This window comes from Oreochromis aureus, linkage group 23, assembly GCF_013358895.1.
Source record: "Oreochromis aureus strain Israel breed Guangdong linkage group 23, ZZ_aureus, whole genome shotgun sequence".
Classification (NCBI taxonomy): Eukaryota; Metazoa; Chordata; class Actinopteri; order Cichliformes; family Cichlidae; genus Oreochromis; species Oreochromis aureus.
This window is the reverse complement of record NC_052963.1, coordinates 39,772,505-39,790,666: the sequence shown is the minus strand read 5'-3', so window position 1 is coordinate 39,790,666 and position 18,162 is coordinate 39,772,505. Positions and strand designations below refer to the sequence as shown.

Below are 18,162 nucleotides of genomic sequence, written 5' to 3'. Positions count from 1 at the left end.
GTTGTTTAATTCATACAAAGCCTACTTTTATTGTGCAGACTCACCACATAGCATCACCATGTATAACAAATCTAAGGGTGAAGAAAGATCTGTAGTCTGTGGCATCAATCCAGTTGCAGTTACTATTCATATCAGTGATTATCTTCTTTAGAACATTAACTGATTTCTGTAAGCGTGCTGCTGAAAACTACACAAAGCATCCATGAAATCCAAGTCAACTTATTTGGTGTTTTTATTCATGTAAGCTTTCCTTATATCCAGTTAACTGTGAACAGTTTTCATGAAGTCTTCAGACCAATGTAGCACAGAGTATCATGGTCAACACTATCACCTCATAGCAAGAAGTTCTTACAAAATCTTGACTAATCAGACTACCTCATACCTTAAAACCCTCACACTACATTATTTTCCTAACCACATACTTTGCTCTTAGACTGTAGCCTTACTTGTGGTTCCTAGGGTGTTTACAAGTAGAGTAGAGTAACAGGCAGAGCCTTCAGCCCCTCTTCATTGGAATCAGCTCCCAGTCTGGATTTAGGAGACAGACATTCTCTGCACTTTTCACATTAAAGTTTAAACTTTCCTTTTTGGTAAAGCTTATAGTTAGGACTCGATCAGGTGACCCCAAATCATCCTCATTATACTGCAATATGTTCAGGCTACTGGGGAGCGTCTCATCACTACTATATTTAGTCACTAGTAAATATTGAACTCTGGCTCTTTCTCCCATACTTTGCTTTTCCTCCCATCTCTCTTTGCTCTGTTCTCATTTACCCTAGGCTGGTCGTAACAGATGGCTGTCTCTAACTTTGTCTCTAACTCTAACATTTCTCCTCTTCTACTCTGCTTCACAATGTGAAGATTTGTTTGTGTGATCTGTTTCTTTGGCTTAATATAAAACAAGTGGTCCGTATTATTTTTGCCGGCCTTCTTATGGTATGGTTTCATTTTTGTTAAGAAAAAGGATCCACCAGGCTTTTTCCTCCAGCACCTCCAGCTCTTCCTACTTTGGGAATCCTCTCCAACATTGTTGCTGAACAGCCTCATATTTATCTAACCTGGATAATCTAGCATCATTGTGGCATTGTTACATATTATGCAGTACACGTTTCTTTAAAATCCTCAGGATGATTAATGACACAGATTTGTTTAATGCTATCACTACTTAACACACGGCTCTGATCCCTTCCAAGATAAGGTGAGGCAAGGTCTCACAATGGCTTCACCCGAAACCTAGATGAGACAAAGGAAGTTATCTGCCACCAGCTAAAGTAGTTTATTGTTATGGACCTGCTTTAAGCTCAAAATGAATGAAATACAAATCCAGAAGGAAAAATCTGTGTTTTTAACCCACTCTCTAACTGGTAAAAAACAGAGAAGTTAATTTTCCTCTTGTTTGTGTAACTCCGAACCTGAAACCTTTTACTATGTGTTTCACTTAGGAGGCAATGCCCCCTTTTGGCACAGAATGGGAACAAAAGGGAACAAAATGGGTTTCTTATTTACATGAAAATATACATGATACGGGGGATTAATCATTCAGTCTCCCCACGTATTGTCGTTGTCACACAAACAGATCATTATACATAAGCGTTAAAAAAAAATAGGCATATTATAATACATGAATTCTCTACGGTGATCATTTGTGTGATTGATGTCTCCACATACCACATTTGAGCAGTAAATTTTTGTCATAGATATAAATAAATGACACTGCAGAATGTATTCGCTAGATGACATTTGTCGCCACTGTACTTCACTTACACTAAAATTACATGGAATTACAAGTTATGCTAGCACTACACACATTCACCTTTGTACAGTTGTAAAATGGCGCAGATAAAGCTCCTATGAGCTTTGTGAGGACTGGTCTGTCCTGAACTTCTGCGTAACAAAAAGCGTTAACTAGGCGTCGAAAGGCTCATAAAAGCCCTCTGACATCCGCGAGGACGCACAGATTACAGACATCGTACTGCTCACGTCTTCGCTCTCTGTAACGATGTGGTTTTCTAATTTTGTGCCGAGCACTGAGGGGATTTTACTCTCATTTTTTTTAATCCTTTTGATCGCATACTACCTCAAAAACAGGAATCCAAGAAATGTTCCGCCTGGACCTTTTGCTTTACCCTTCCTCGGGAATCTTCAGTTTATTGACAAGAAACATTTGCATCTTTACTTCGCCGAGGTACTGATTCACACTTCTGCTATCTTTAGTATTGAGTGTACTTTGTAGTATAGCTTTGTTTGTTTGTATGCTTTTGTGTGCACGTGTGTTTGAAACCGAGATGTTTATGATATGTTAGATTTCTATGGAGAGAAATATACCTCAAAAGGGTTTCAAACCCGTAAAGAAGTTTTACGTATCTTCAGATTTCTTTGTATTTGTACAAATCATTGTACACATTTGTAAATGTTATTTTAAGCTTGTGGAACATATCGTACGGATTTGAGGCAGATTTCTCTACATATACTATTTTTTTTTTGACTGAAATACTGGAAGAAAGGACAACTGCATGCATCTATGCAGAGGTTGTCAGAGCCATGAAAACTAAGGGCGTTTTTACTGTAGTCTGACTCAGTTGATGAGTTTGTAAACTTGTAGCTTTCCCAGGTAGTTTAGTTTGTTTTCAAACAGCGAACAAAAATGCGTAACCAAAAAACACTTGCGAATGTCTCGATGGATGCTCAATCGTTCAGATAAGGAAATACCAAAAAGTTGATTCTGTTCATCTGGACGTGTTTTTAATGGGAGAATTGTTTGGTCACTCATCCAAACGCCTTTTTCAGTCTCAGCTGAATGCAGGTATCGTGCCAAAGTAACTATCCCCGACAGAATTTGTTTCCCCTGCCTCTGGAGGGCGCACTGGGGAGGGAGAGCGGATCCAGTCTAGTCAATTCTCAGGCTCAGGTTATAGCAGGTTATTTCCGTCGGGGATAACTACCTTGGCACACAGGTTTCCCCAACCTTATAACCCAGTGGACACTCTTTCATTGATGAGGATGTAGACATCCTGGAAGTGGAGGAACGCTGGTTTGGGCGGGGAGTCAAGGAAATGGGGGCCATCCTCTTTTCCCATCTTACAATGCTGTGATTGCAGCCATTCCCCAACTCTCTGTGAATGGTACTCATGGCCATTGGTAAATGGTCTTTGATCAGTGGTCATGACAATTTGCAATTTGATTTTTGACCTCACAGCCCATTGTTCATTCAGTGGGCTAGCTTCAGCCATTGTGCAAATGTGCTGTTTATAAGTTTGGGGAAACCTGCAGTCAGCTGAGACTGAAGAAGTCACTTGGATGAGTGACAAAATGTTTCTCCCACTGAAAACGCTACGTCCAGATAAAGAGAATCAGCTTTTTGAGATTTCCTTACCTGCATGATTGAGCATGGATCAAGACATATTGTCACACTGACTGCAGGCTTTCCCAACCTTATAAACAATACTTTTACATAATGACCGAAACTAGATTAACAATGGTGCCCTGAGGTCAGTTTCATGATCATTAACATACAAATTTACAGAGAGTTGAGGAATGACTGCACAGCAATGTAAGATTATGAAAGATGTACTTGACTCCTCCCTGTCGAGGATGTGTATGTGCTCATCACTGAAAGAGTGGCCCCTGGCTTGTACGTCTTAAATAGACCTTGGAGTCATGAATAGAGAAAATGCGTCACAGACTTTACGTTCAAACTTTTAGAGGGGACTCAGCTCGCATTTATAATATCATGCATACAGTGCCTTGCATTAATATTAAGGGAATTTGCTGTTTGGAAATGCAATCAGCCCTTTTTCACATTTGTAAACTTTCATTTAATTGGATATGTATTAGGCAACCTAATTAGTTGAATGACCTACTGTAATGTCTAAGGATAATTCAGAGTGAATGATCAGACATTTCAACATATTCCACCGGTTTCAGTGTGCAGCCTTTAGTTATCAAACCTGAGCAAAAGCTCGGTCGTTAAAGATGTTAAAGAAATATTTGTGGGAAAGCAGATAAGATGCGAAACATGCACAAAATCATTTCAGTCTCTTTATCACAAAGAGGCAGTCAACCAAATCATGAAGCATTTGAAGTAGCTTTATTCAGTACAGACACTGGAAAACTCACCCATGCCACTCCAACCTGTCGTCAATAGTAAAAGTACGACTACATATATATATATAAATATATACTTAAAATGAGTTTGTTATATTACTAATAAAAAAAAGACCTGTGGTTTTTTTTATATTTCTGCAGTGCTGCAATATATGAAGCGATGAAATAACTGTAAGCTATAAGTGGGCAGGCCTCACCTGCATAAGAAATGGCCTATCAGACAATTGCCCCATTCATTTTGAGCCAGCGAGAAAGAGGGGCTGTTTATAAAATGGGCTGGAAGTCTTAAACAGCAACACAAATGCAAAGTTTTTGTAAAACCCCTTGAATTAAAGTCTGTACTTCACATCATGATTATTTGATCTGTGGTCGTGCACAGAGGGAAATCTACAAATATTGGATCTTTGTCCAATTAATTATGGACCTAACAATATTGTTCATGCTTGTATTTTTTGTAGCTGGCCGAAGTCTACGGGAACGTGTTCAGTTTCTGCTTTGGCAGGGATAAAATGGTAATAATCTCTGGATACAAGATGGTAAAAGAGGCTCTGGTGACACAAGCTGACAACTTTGTGGATCGACCATACAGTGCCCTGGCCGATAGGTTTTACTTGGGACCCTCAGGTTAAGAAATTATCCTCTATTTACTCTCATTCAGCGCAGGAATTATTTCCCAGTTATTAACTGCCAGATCTGCATGTTTGTATTTAGAGGGTCTGTTCATGAGCAACGGTGGAAAATGGAAGGCACAGAGACGCTTTGCTTTGTCTACATTGCGAGACTTCGGCCTGGGGAAAAACCGCATGGAGCAGTGTATCTGTGAGGAGGTCCGATACCTGCAGGAGGAGATAGAGCAGGAGAAAGGTCCTTTACATTAGGTGGAAGATAAGTACATAATCCTGCACAAGGGAGCAAAATTTTACCTGTAACAGTTGTCTCTTCTTCTTCTTCTTCAGGTAAACTTTTCAGTGCAGCAGGTCTCTTCAAAAATGCTGTGTCTAATATAGTTTGCCAGCTGGTGATGGGGAAAAGATATGATTACAGTGACCACAACTTCCAGCTCATGCTGAAATATCTGTCTGAGGCTGTTCAGCTGGAGGGCTCTGTATGGGGTACGGTAAGTCACTTTCAGAAAGTGAATAAGGGACAGCACTATGGCATGCGTGGGATTTGTCTTGATCATTTATAAATATAACTTCCTCTCATCACCAACCAGCTCTACGACTCATTCCCTGGACTGATGAAGCATTTGCCAGGTCCTCATAACAAAATGTTCAGCGATTTCGACCTTATTAAAGAGTTCATTGCTCAGGAGATAAAGAGCCACAAGAAGGACCTGGATCACAACAATCCCCGAGACTACATCGATGCTTTCCTTATCAAAATGGAGAATGTATGTGGACACCACATTGCACAAACTGCATGAATTAGCCATTTGTGTTGTGCCTAATGTAACTTTTTCATTTGTCTGAACAGCTCAGCGAATCTGACCTGGGCTTCACTGAGATCAACCTGGTTATGTGCTCTGCTGATCTTTTCCTGGCTGGAACAGATACAACAGCCACCACTTTGCTGTGGGCTCTGGTTTTCCTGATCAGACATCCTGATATCCAGGGTGGGTGGCATGCTGGGCTACAAATGGCACTTTAAAATAGCCAAAACATAAAGCCAACAAAAGTAAAAATTTCTTCCAAAGCTAGAGCTGAACTCTTTTAATTCGCTTTCACAGAGAAAGTCCAGGCAGAGATAGACAACGTGATTGGACAGACCCGGCAGCCTTCCATGGCTGACAGACCAAATCTGCCCTACACTGATGCTGTCATCCACGAGATTCAGAGGATGGGAAATATTGTTCCTCTCAATGGACTCAGAATTGCCGCCAAGGATACAACCCTGGATGGTTACCACATACCCAAGGTGCATGCAGTATACACTTTAAATTTCACATGTTGGTTCTGTCAGGTGTTGTTGTTAACTGGATCTTGTTGGTATCTTGTCTTTTTTTCTAGGGTACCAGTGTGTTGCCTGTACTCACCTCTGTGCTGTTTGACAAGACTGAATGGGAGACTCCAGACACCTTCAACCCAGGACACTTCCTGGATGCTGATGGGAAGTTTGTGAAGCGAGAAGCATTCCTACCTTTCTCTGCAGGTAAAACTCACAATGAGTGTTTTGTTTTAGCAAAACCTGAACAAAAAAAAACATCATCCACAGCTTGTAAACCTGCACGTGTATGTGTTTGTGAATTTTTCAGGGAAGCGTATGTGTCTTGGTGAAAGCCTCGCCAAGATGGAACTGTTCCTGTTTTTTGTCGGCCTGCTGCAGAAGTTCACGTTCTCTGTTCCTGATGGAGTGGAGCTGAGTACAGAGGGAATTTCTGGAATTACACGTGTGCCTGAACCCTTCGAGGTTCACGCCAAAACTCGCTGAATTATGAAAAATCTTTGAGCCATTTTCCAGTTAACCGACATGCAACAGTCAGACTGTTAGCCGTCATTAAAGTAATTTGATGAATGTCTGTTTTTTGTTAACATGCATAGAGGGTCATCACTGTATGATTGCTGCCTGTAAAAACGACAGATTTATTTTTTATCTGTACATTTGATTCAGTGTGAACCAGTTATGTTCCTTTACAATATTCCTTCAGTACCATTATTATTAAGGAATAAATGCTATAAGATATGTACGAGATGCATTTTATTACAAAAACATTTGCTAAAAAAGCTGTGTTGGTTTTAGAACAGTGAGTTATGTCACATGTAAACAAGTTGGTAATAATAAACTTTTTTCATAACAACTAATAAATGATTTCCTGATTTGTACCTTGGTTACAACAACATAACACTGCAGACTCATGGTTACACATTGTTAATCATACTCTGAGCGTCTTGGTGGGGGGCGGGGGGGGGAATCTGCTGTTACGCCTGACTTATTTACAAGCCAGTGCTTCTGTTCTCATTCAAGCTATTTTTTCCATGTATTTATCAATCCATGTATTATATTACACGTAGGCTCGGAACAACAGTGCGAAAAGTAGAAATTATTATTTGGTATTGTCATCTTTTATAAGACACAGATCTACACTGACTTGAAGTAAAAGAACCAATTATGATTTTTTAGGCGGAGGCGGGGTGGTCAGTCACATTAAAATGTTTAGATATCTTAAAATACCAGAATGATTGCACAATTTTTATTTTATTTTACTGTTTAGCATTCTAAACAAATGAAGACTGATAAGTTTCCACTGGAAAATATGTTTCTTGTAGCTGGAAGCTTTTTTCACAGACAGAGATTATTATATCCACCTAAGTTCCGAGTCAGCGGCGTACCAGCCCATCTCTAACTAGGAAGGAGTGATTCAGTCACGCAAATCTTCTGTACACAAATGCAGTACATCAGCAATAAAGAACTCAAACCATCATCTCAGCCACACCTGGGTAATGTTTGCTTTCTTTTTGTTTCAGTGGGTCTTTTCTTCAGCAGTGGGAAGGTGTGGAGGAGACAACAACATTTTGCCATGACATTACATACCTTTGGTTTGGGTAAGAGGTCAAGAGGAAAGAGTATTTGCCATGAAAGTCATACACAGATACACATACATTGATCATTATGAGGAATCTGACTCAGATGACTCTAGGATGGTCCATATGGGTTCTAGTAAGATGCAAATAAAACTATTTTGTATGACCACATTCAAGCATAAAGCCACAAGTAAGAGTTTTTGTACACACTCAAGTAAATTACTGAGACACGGTGTGATTCAGATAACTGATGCAGATCAAAAATGTAGAGTGGTTATTGTTTCAGTGAAAGTGCGTTCTTATAGAGAATATTGTGAGTTAAACCAGCACAACGACTTCCTTATTTCCTCCCCTAACAGTTCAATTCAGTAAAAATTTAATTTTATTTACACAGCGCCAAATCAGACAACACTCACCTCAAGTTTTAAAACTCAAACTCGAAAGAAAGGATACCTGTCTCCCAAATCCAAACTGTGTGTTGATTCCACAGAACAGGGGCGTGAAAGCTGAAGGCTCTGCCTCTCATTCTACTTTTAAATACCCTAGGAACCACAAGTAAGCCAGCAGTCTGAGAGCAAAGTGCTCTATTGGAGTGATATTGAACTATGAGGTCTTTAAGATACGATGGGGCCTTGTATGTGACGAGAAGGATTTTAAAATCAATTTAACTGAGGGGCTTTCTAGGAGTTTTTAGGACAACACATCAATAATGAATCACAATAGTCCAGCCTAGAAGTAATAATTGCATGAACTAGTTTTTCAGCATCAGTCTGAGACTGGATGTTTCTAATTTAAGAGAATTACATTTAAGAGAATTACATATGGTATCTGGTTAGATACCATATCTTATGAGCCGAGTAGAATAACTTTAGTTGTATCTGAATTTAGAAGCGGGAAATTATCCAGGACTTTATGCCTTTCAGACATTCCTGCAATTTAAATAATTGATGTGCGTCAACTGGCTTTATTGACAGATAAAGCTGGGTGTCATCGACATCGCAATGAAAATGTATGCTGTGCCCTCAAATGATACTACCTAAAGCACGGGTAGGGAACTCCAGGCCTCGAGAGCCGGTGTCCTGCAGGTTTTAGATCTCACCCTGGGTCAACACACCTGAATCAAATGATTAGTTCATTACCAGGCCTCTGGAGAACTTCAAGACATGTTGATGAGGTGATTTAGCCATTTAAATCAGCTGTGTTGGATCAAGGACACATCTAAAACCTGCAGGGCACTGGCTCTCGAGGCCTGGGGTTCCCTACCCCTGACCTAAGGGAAGCATGTATAATGTAAACAGAACTGATCCTAGTACAGAACCCTGTACAACTCCATAATTAACCTTTGTGTGTGAAGAAGACTCTATATTTACATGAACTAATTGTATTCAGATATATACGATTAAACACACCACTGTGCAGTACCTTTAATGCTCCAAGCTCTAACATAAAATACTGTGGTCAGCAGTAACAAACGCTCCGCTGAGGTCTAGCATGACAAGCACAGAGATGAGTCCACTGTCAGAGGCCATAAGAAGAACATTTGTAACCTTTACTATCGTTGTTTCTATTATGCGATTATACACAGTGAGTGTTCGGAAGAAAGAACATCGGAAGAAAGGCAGTCCAACTTATTATTCTATCAGTCCATTTTCTTCTTCCTATCCATTTCAAGGTTGCAGAGTTGCTGGAACACAGCTCTCTGAGAGGTATGGTACATCTCTTGTCCTATGACAGCTCTGCATAATTACACAACAATACATAATACACTAAATTTAATCAGTTAATCAGACCACATGCATATTCCACACTGAAAACTTCTTGGCTTTGCAATAAAGACACCTTATGAAACACATATGATTTCACAAAGGTTTTCATTCATACAACTGACAATTTCAATTTACAAAGTTAAATTCTTCATATATATATATGAAACTGCAGAATCAATCTCTTAGATTGTGTTTTGCCATCAGTGCACTTTATTTGCACTGTATGAATGCCACGATTTTATTGTACATGTACAGCGACAATAAGGGGATATTCTATTCTGTTCTACTCTATGAGGTGAAAGGTTCATTGACTCTGAATAGATTTCATCATGCAGACACAAGGGAATACGGTGTTCTTTAAACACAGGTTGTTGTGAAAGCGCTGTATCACCATCACCTTTATACAGACAGATATTAATTTACAGCTTTTTCTTGACCGGTCTGACCTGAACTTCTGGCTAACAAATAGAATTAGCCAAGCGTGACAGGTTTACAAAACCGCTGCTTTGTGCCTGGAAAAGACAGATTACAGACTTCCAGCTGCTGCTGTCTGTCTCTTTAACTATGTGGTTTTCCAGCTTTTTGCTGAGCACTGAGGGGTTTTTACTCTCTATTTTTTTATTCCTTCTGATCACATACCACCTCAAAAGCAGGAATCCAAGGAATTTTCCACCAGGACCATTCGCTCTACCCTTTATTGGGAATTTCCAGATTGTGGACAAGAAGCACCCACATATTTATTTTACCAAGGTATTGAGTCATACTTGTATTATCTTAAGTGACTTCTAAGTATTGAGCATTTATAGTACTGCTTTGTTTATTTGTATATATTCTTGTGTGCTGATGTGTCTGCATTACTCTACTTTCAAGACAGAAACTGAGATTTTCATTTTACACAGAGAAGAGAGAATACTTAAGAAGTCCATGCACAGTGCTTGTGGTCTATGTTTGTGAACTTTAGAAAAACGTTTAAAAAATCTTTACTCATGTTGTTGTGTGGTACAGCCCATCCAAGAAGTTTGTCCTCCTGTTTTGGTGACGAAAATGTATTTTTTGTTTGCCACTCTTAACAATGAGAAAACAAAAGTTGATGTGATTTGATTTGGATTTTGAATATTTACATTTGGTAGTCAAATTGTGAGTGTGGATTTCTGGCTTCTGAGCAGAGCAGTTTACACACATGAAACCAAACATATTTATTTTATCCTTCATGTTTACAGCTGGCCGAAGTCTACGGGAACGTGTTCAGTTTCTGCTTCGGCAGGGATAAAATGGTAATAATCTCTGGATACAAGATGGTAAAAGAGGCTCTGGTGACACAAGCTGACAACTTTGTGGATCGACCATACAGTGTCCTGGCCAATAGGTTTTACTCGGGACCCTCAGGTTTAGAAATGATTCCCTTTTCCTTCTCATTCAGTGCAGGAATTATTTCCCAGTTATTAACTCCCAAATCTGCATGTTTGTATTTAGAGGGTCTGTTCATGAGCAACGGTGGAAAATGGAAGGCACAGAGACGCTTTGCTTTGTCTACATTACAAGACTTCGGCCTGGGGAAAAACCGCATGGAGCAGTGTATCTGTGAGGAGATCCGATACCTGCAGGAGGAGATAGAGCAGGAGAAAGGTCCTTTACATCAAGTGGAACATAAGCGCACAATCCTGCACAAGGGAGCAAAATTTTACCTGTAACAGTTGTCTCTTCTTCTTCTTCTTCAGGTAAACTTTTCAGTGCAGCAGGTCTCTTCAGAAATGCTGTGTCTAATATACTTTGCCAGCTGGTGATGGGGAAAAGATATGATTACAGTGACAACAACTTCCAGCTCATGCTGAAGTATGTGTCTGAAACTCTTCAGTTAGAGGGCTCCATATGGGGTACAGTAAGTCAAAAAGAATTTACTTCTTTCAGGGTATGACAAAAGCACTGCTGTGTTTTTTCTTTGGCAGATTTCCCCTCTGTAAATACTAGGTTGTTGCTATGATGCTTTGAATAAAACTATCTCTTATTATTTGTTATTAACAAGCTCTATGAATCATTCCCTAGACTGATGAAGTGTTTGCCAGGTCCTCATAACAAAATGTTCAGCTATTTCGACATAGTCAAAGATTTCATCGCTCAGGAGATAAAGAGCCACAAGAAGGACCTGGACCCCAACAATCCCCGAGACTACATTGATGCTTTCGTTATCAAAATGGAGAATGTATGTGGACACTGCATTGCGCAAACTGAACTCTAAAAATTAACCATTTTCCAATATTAATTAACAAATGTGACTTTTCCATATCTCTGTGCAGTTCAATGAATCTGACCTGGGCTTCACTGAGATCAACCTGGTTTTGAGCTCTGCTGATCTTTTCCTGGCTGGAACAGAAACAACAGCCACCACTTTGCTGTGGGCTCTGGTTTTCCTGATCAGACATCCTGATATCCAGGGTGGGTGGCATGCTGGGCTTCATATGGCACTTTAAAATAGCCAAAACACCAAATGTGAGATTATTTACCTTTAACAAATTTTAACCAAAACAAGCCACTCTTCATTTTACAGGTGTTTAATACAGACTACCGGACAAGTTACCTACATTAATATCAATAGGACCAAATTCTGATCTCATCTGATGAGGATGGAAAATGCACTGGCCCTGCATGCATTAGCAGCATTAGCATACAGCAGGTCAAGAACTCTTCAGATAAAATCATAAACACACTAAAATACTGGATTAGCAGTGACGTGAGTCATGTTGCACTGCATCAGATGATGGTAAATGTGAACAGTAATAACAATAACAGGAAGTAGTATGGATGCAAAACCAGCAGATATAAATTCAATATCTGGCCAAAGAAACAGTTCTTCTCACAAACATGTTGACGATTGCACCACTTTTTGTTCACCAACAGTGCATTTCCTTCACCGTTCTTCTTGCCACTCAGATTACACCTAAAATGTTCTGCAGGAGCTGTAGGACTGTCACCCGGGAAGTGTGAGTTCATTAAGGAGAGAACTGGACTTGATTTATTGAGATAGAGAAATTAATTATTCTATATTTGGTGATTGAACTCAGATGACCCATCATGGCAGAACAGGATCCCGGTGGTAATAGGAGTTAGGACAGAGTCTACCTCAGAGTGATTTGGGTCAGGTGGAGGTGTGGAGTCTGAAAGGGAGAATGACAGAAGAGTACAGAGCTTTAAAGCACACAGAGTGGATGATGATTGGCTCAATTAAGGCAGGCAAGAATATGACTGGACTAGAATAATGATGTCAGTATTGATTTGGACAGTGTAAAAAAAATGGAAATGATGTGAAGCAAGGACTAGCAGGCGAAGTTAAATAGAGTTAAATGATTAAATAATTATCGTTCTTCCTTTTTAATCTATGCATAAGGTTCATTTCAGTTCAATAAATTTTGTTCGTAATCTCAGTATCCTCAAAGTGCTTTATTTTGTCAGACAAAGACAAACAATAATAGAGAGAAAACCCCAATAATCAGATGACCCCTTATGAAGAAGCACTGTTAACAGGAAGAATCCTCAAATAGCACCAGAACCGGAGAGGGGCAGCCATCTATTGGACAGAGGGGACAAAAATAATTATAACGCTAACAACTAATAACACATTTCAGACAAGTTTTAATAAAGCACATAGCACTAAACTCTGAATCAGTGCACTAAGCTCATCCTTTTTTATTGCCCAAGAACCTCACACTCACAGCGTTTACAGCTGAAGCAGAGCTTATATCCTTGTGTTTCGTTGCTTAGCTCCAGCTCAGCAGCCCTGTTGTCTCCCCCTTAGTCTCTGAGGAACAGAATGTGTTCCATTCATTATCACTGGTGTACTCAACACCAACAGTTTTTCCCGTGCGTAAACAAAGTGGCTCTCCAGTGGCAAAAGAAAACATCATGAGCAAGAAAAACAAAGGTGTATAAAGTAACCATGATATTACTAATAAAGAATAATAACAAAGAGTACGTGACTCAGACAAAAACACACAGACTGAGACTCGAAATTGTGCTATGGTAACATACAGGTGTTAAAATATGGCTTTTTCTGAACTATTTTAATTCTCTTTCACAGAGAAAGTCCAGGCAGAGATAGACAACGTGATTGGACAGACCCGCCAGCCTTCCATGGCTGACAGATCAAATCTGCCCTACACTGATGCCGTCATCCACGAGATTCAGAGGATGGGAAATATTGTTCCTCTCAATCCACTCAGAATGGCCGCCAAGGATACGACTCTGGATGGTTACCACATACCCAAGGTGCATGCAGTATACACTTTATGCTTTACATGTTGGTTCTGTCAGGTGTTGTTGTTAAAGTGGATCTTGTTGTTATCTTGTCTTTTTTTCTAGGGTACCAGTGTGTTGCCTGTACTCACCTCTGTGCTGTTTGACAAGACTGAATGGGAGACTCCAGACACCTTCAACCCAGGACACTTCCTGGATGCTGATGGGAAGTTTGTGAAGAGAGAAGCATTCCTACCTTTCTCTGCAGGTAAAACCCACAATGAGTGTTTTGTTTTAGCAAAACCTGAACAAGAAAAAAAAACATCATCCACAGCTTGTAAACCTGCACGTGTATGTGTTTGTGAATTTTTCAGGGAAGCGTGTGTGTCTTGGCGAAAGCCTCGCCAAGATGGAGCTGTTCCTGTTTTTTGTCGGCCTGCTGCAGAAGTTCACTTTCTCTGTTCCTGATGGAGTGGAGCTGAGTACAGAGGGAATTTCTGGAATTATACGTGTGCCTGAACCTTTCAGGGTTCACGCCAAGGCCAGATGAATCTCACTGAGCCATTTAACCAACGACTAAGAGTCAAGACTGAGAAAAAGTATTTTAATGAAGGATGGATTTTTTTAATTGCAGAGAGAAAATTGTAATTTCTTTTGAATATCTTCTTCTCATTGCTGTATCACTGCTGCCTACAAAGATTACCTGTTTTTCTTTACATGTGCGTCTGAATCAATGTGTTTTCATTCAAGCATATTCCATCATTAAATTGCAATAACAAAAAATTGTAATGTACACTTTTAGTAATAAAATGTATTCACAACTAGTTTTTTGCCAATCTGTGTCACACAGCTGGTTTAATTCACTGGTTACACAAGAAACCGTACATGCAAAGCCACGACTACACATTTGACTAGCTTATAAGTACCAGTGCATTTTACTATTTGTGTTCCTGTTCAAGTTTTTTTCTCCCTTATATCAATTTACTGAAAACAGTTCCTGTATGTATGTAAAGATTTCACATCAACAATGTGAACATAAAAAAATGTTGGTGCTACTTTTTAGTAGAATCTGTAATAACTGAGGCCTGACCCAGCATCAGACAAACCTTCACACACACACAGATCATTATATATACCCAAGCTGTGAGTCAGCATGTACCAGCCCATCTCTAAATAGGAAGGGATCCTGGAGTTGAGGTCCTGATCACTCAGTTTTTTCTCCTTTCCTACTCTGCTTCACAATGCAGCTGCATGATTTGTTTTCTTGTCTTGATATAAAGGAGCAATTGCTTATTATTTTTGCCGGCCTCCTTATGGTATATTTTCATTTTCGTAAGGATAAGGATCCACCAGGCTTTCCTCCAGGACCTCCAGCTCTCCCTCTTTTAGGAAACATCTTCAACATTGATGCCAAACAGCCTCATATTTACCTAACCAAGGTAAGCTGACAGCATTGTGGCATTTACACATTTCTTAAAAGTCCACTTGGGCAACCTCAGGATTTCCACTAACTCTAAGAAATAGCTATTTAGTTACACTTTCATCTGAAGTAGAATCACTGCTTGAATAGTTTAAAGAGAACATTAATAATAAAGTTAACAAAATGTTCATCTTTCACTTTGGTAAAATAATAAAGCAATTCCAAATACCTTGCAGATACTAAGTTATAGTGTTAACAACAAGTTGTGCTATGCATCTTATCAGAATCACATGCTAGAAAACAGGCCACTTATTGTCTGCTGCTGCATCCACAGCTCGCTGATTTTTATGGGAATGTGTTCTGCATATGTCTGGGAAGGCACAAAACAGTGTTTGTGTCCGGGTGGAAGATGGTGAAGGAAGCTTTAGTAACACAAGCGGACAACTTTGTGGACCGGCCTTACAGCCCGATGGTGACCAGAATTTATTCAGGGAACTCAGGTGAATCACAAAAAGAATACACAAATGCAATACTTCAGCAACAAAGCAGTCAGGTCGCCTTCTGAGGCACACCTCAGTAATTTTTGCTTTCTTTTCCTTTCAGCGGGTCTTTTCTTCAGTAACGGGAAGGTGTGGAGAAGACAGCGACGTTTTGCCATGGCTACTTTACGCACCTTTGGTTTAGCTAAGGAGTCCACAGAGCAGAGTATTTGTGATGAAAGTCAACATCTGAAGGACGCGATGGAAAAGGAGAAAGGTCGAGAGACCGCAATGAGTGAAAGCAAAACACACACAGTGTACTGTGACTAAACGCATTTCCTGTCTTCAGGTGAGCCATTCGACCCAGTGCCGTTCTTAAACAATGCTGTCTCCAACATCATCTGCAAGATAGTGTTTGGGAGACGATTTGACTACAGTGACCACAACTTCCAGGTCATGCTGAGCAATCTGACTGAGATGGCCTATCTGGAAGGTTCCATATGGGCTCTAGTAAGACACAAATTGTGTCAGTGGAAGTTCTCTTCCTGAAAACATTGAAAGGTAACCCACCACTGAATACATTTTTTCAATTTCCTCCCCTGACAGCTATATGATGCATTCCCAGGACTGATGAAACACCTGCCGGGGCCCCACAATCGCATCTTTAGCAGCTCCAGATCTTTGGTAGCATCTATCAGGGAAGAGATCGAGAAACATAAGTTAGATCTGGACCCCAACAACCCAAGAGATTATGTTGACAGCTTCCTCATAAAGGAGAAAGTATGCTGTTTACATTCACCAAAAATAATAATAACAGTAATAAATAAAATCTGTTTAGTAACTTGTATGTTTGATTCCTTGCTTTGCTTGCTAGCACAACAGAAACACTCATTTGGGCTTTGAGGAAGAAAACCTGGTTCTGTGCTGTCTGGACTTGTTCCTGGCTGGCAGTGAAACCACTTCAAAGACTTTGCAGTGGGGACTCATCTATCTTATCATGAATCCTCAGATCCAGTGTAAGTTCAAAACAAGACTAGTTTTAAATGACATCCAGGTCAGAGATCAAAATAATTATATGACACGGATACCTGTTAATTAACAAGTTAATATAATTTGACTGCCAGGTAAAGTCCAGGAAGAGATAGACAGAGTGATCGGACAGACCCGTCAGCCCACCATGGCAGACAAACCCAACCTGCCTTACACTGATGCTGTCATCCACGAGATCCAGAGGATGGGAAACATCGTCCCACTCAATGGACTCAGGATGGCCGCCAAGGACACAATGCTGGGTGGTTACTTCATACCCAAGGTGCATCTGGTCTGCTCATAGAACACAGCAGCTTAAGCCCCCTACATAAGATTAAAAATTGCTTAGTTCAAGTTCTTGCGTTGGTTTCATCCAAGTAAACCATCACGTAGGGGACCAAAAACAAGGTTTGCATTTGCCAAAAATAATTTAGCTTTTCATAAAAATACTTTTCTTTTTCCAAAATAAACAATGACTGAAATTCTATTTTTCCACTCGCCACACCGCAACTTAAAACTGACTGTTGCTTTCAAATGCATTGCAGATGGCAAAAAGGGGGAAAACAATTTTTTCTGACAGAGAGCAAGGATGCTAATAATGATACATGCTAAATATATAGGCTATACCTTAACAAAACAGTATGTGTTGTTTCCCAGATTATAACCCCCTTAACACCGTGAGCACCAAGCAAGTGTTTACTGTCAACAAGCCCTTGCATGAGATTTTAGGAAGGGTTCTTTGTCCTTTTTTCAAGATAAAGTGGTCTTTTTTGTCTTATATTTGTTCTTACAAACATTGCCTAGCTGTATAAACCAGCACTTTGAATACTGTCTTTGAATGTGACTGCTGTCATCTGTGTGCAGGGGACCTCTGTGATGCCTAACCTGACTTCAGTGCTGTTTGATAAGAATAAATGGGAGACTCCAGACACCTTTAATCCTGAACATTTCCTAGATACCGAGGGCAAGTTTGTGAGGAGGGAAGCATTTTTACCTTTCTCTGCAGGTAATTTTAACATATAAACTGTAATTATGATATTGGTTAAATGGGGTGATAACCAGAGTCACCTTCCTTTCCCAGGTAGGCGCGCGTGTCTCGGTGAGGGGCTGGCAAGGATGGAGCTCTTCCTGTTTTTTGTCAGTTTGTTTCAAAAGTTTAAGTTTTCCACTCTGGATGGAGTCAAGCTGAGTACAGAAGGAGTCATCGGAGCCACTCGCACACCCTACCCTTTTAAGGTGTACGCTAAGCCCCGCTGAACCATCCCCAACAAACCACACTCGTGAAATTTAAAGACTTATTTCAATGAAAGGGTATTCCCCTACCAAAATCAGTTTCAACAGAAAAAGCAAATATGAATATTGTTGTGTTGCTGTGAGATGGAGACTATGCCTTTTTCAATAGTAGTATTATTATTTATCATTATTTATCACATACTGAGTTTTGACTATAGACCAGCGGTCCCCAACCTTTTTTGCGCCACGGACCGGTTTATGCCCGACAATATTTTCACGGACCGGCAATGAGGTGTCGCGGATGAATACAACAAAATAAAACTAGTGCCGGTACCGAAAAAAAGAAGATTTATTCATAACACACGTGAAAAGACCCAGGAAAA

The 18,162-nt window shown here is 40.0% G+C and overlaps 3 protein-coding genes across 5 annotated transcripts; all 3 read left to right on the top strand.

Annotated features, from left to right (window-relative positions):
• The first annotated feature begins 1,818 nt into the window (after positions 1–1,818).
• On the top strand, positions 1,819–6,905 carry LOC116331236 (cytochrome P450 2J6-like). Of its 2 annotated transcripts, none has more exons than XR_005610315.1 (9): positions 1,819–2,185; positions 4,563–4,728; positions 4,816–4,968; positions 5,061–5,221; positions 5,321–5,497; positions 5,581–5,719; positions 5,834–6,021; positions 6,122–6,255; positions 6,359–6,499. XR_005610315.1 is itself a non-coding variant. In XM_031753844.2 (9 exons), exons 1-9 carry the CDS (start codon positions 2,000–2,002, stop codon positions 6,532–6,534), a joined length of 1,488 nt encoding a protein of 495 aa, XP_031609704.2. In that variant the 3' UTR covers positions 6,535–6,905. The 2 variants fall into 2 exon arrangements, 1 of the variants encoding a protein (XP_031609704.2); XM_031753844.2 differs by having other exon boundaries at positions 2,000–2,185; positions 6,114–6,255; positions 6,359–6,905.
• Positions 6,906–9,860: 2,955 nt separating this feature from the next.
• Positions 9,861–14,454, top strand: LOC120436327 (cytochrome P450 2J6-like). Of its 2 annotated transcripts, none has more exons than XR_005610316.1 (9): positions 9,861–10,141; positions 10,612–10,777; positions 10,865–11,017; positions 11,110–11,270; positions 11,415–11,591; positions 11,686–11,824; positions 13,464–13,651; positions 13,753–13,886; positions 13,993–14,133. XR_005610316.1 is itself a non-coding variant. In XM_039607148.1 (9 exons), exons 1-9 carry the CDS (start codon positions 9,956–9,958, stop codon positions 14,166–14,168), a joined length of 1,488 nt encoding a protein of 495 aa, XP_039463082.1. In that variant the 5' UTR covers positions 9,867–9,955; the 3' UTR covers positions 14,169–14,454. The 2 variants fall into 2 exon arrangements, 1 of the variants encoding a protein (XP_039463082.1); XM_039607148.1 differs by having other exon boundaries at positions 9,867–10,141; positions 13,745–13,886; positions 13,993–14,454.
• Positions 14,455–14,710: 256 nt separating this feature from the next.
• LOC116331185 (cytochrome P450 2J6-like) lies at positions 14,711–18,116 on the top strand. Its single transcript, XM_031753786.2, has 9 exons — positions 14,711–15,057; positions 15,373–15,538; positions 15,642–15,794; positions 15,867–16,027; positions 16,124–16,297; positions 16,392–16,533; positions 16,642–16,829; positions 17,411–17,552; positions 17,628–18,116. Exons 1-9 carry the CDS (start codon positions 14,860–14,862, stop codon positions 17,801–17,803), a joined length of 1,500 nt encoding a protein of 499 aa, XP_031609646.2. The 5' UTR covers positions 14,711–14,859; the 3' UTR covers positions 17,804–18,116.
• The last annotated feature ends 46 nt before the right edge of the window (positions 18,117–18,162 follow it).

What these genes read in the sequence shown, in the direction of transcription:
- LOC116331185 (XM_031753786.2), top strand. Translation starts at nt 14,860, where the DNA reads ATGCAGCTGCATGATTTGTTTTCTTGTCTTGATATAAAGGAGCAATTG. An exon ending in GCTTCCTCATAAAGGAGAAA is followed by an intron (nt 16,298 to 16,391) that starts GTATGCTGTTTA and finishes TTTGCTTGCTAG; the next exon opens with CACAACAGAAACACTCATTT. An exon ending in CATGAATCCTCAGATCCAGT is followed by an intron (nt 16,534 to 16,641) that starts GTAAGTTCAAAA and finishes TTTGACTGCCAG; the next exon opens with GTAAAGTCCAGGAAGAGATA.
- LOC120436327 (XM_039607148.1), top strand. Translation starts at nt 9,956, where the DNA reads ATGTGGTTTTCCAGCTTTTTGCTGAGCACTGAGGGGTTTTTACTCTCT. An exon ending in CACATATTTATTTTACCAAG is followed by an intron (nt 10,142 to 10,611) that starts GTATTGAGTCAT and finishes TCATGTTTACAG; the next exon opens with CTGGCCGAAGTCTACGGGAA. An exon ending in CAGACATCCTGATATCCAGG is followed by an intron (nt 11,825 to 13,463) that starts GTGGGTGGCATG and finishes TCTCTTTCACAG; the next exon opens with AGAAAGTCCAGGCAGAGATA.
- LOC116331236 (XM_031753844.2), top strand. Translation starts at nt 2,000, where the DNA reads ATGTGGTTTTCTAATTTTGTGCCGAGCACTGAGGGGATTTTACTCTCA. An exon ending in GTTTTACTTGGGACCCTCAG is followed by an intron (nt 4,729 to 4,815) that starts GTTAAGAAATTA and finishes GTTTGTATTTAG; the next exon opens with AGGGTCTGTTCATGAGCAAC. An exon ending in ATGGTTACCACATACCCAAG is followed by an intron (nt 6,022 to 6,113) that starts GTGCATGCAGTA and finishes CTTTTTTTCTAG; the next exon opens with GGTACCAGTGTGTTGCCTGT.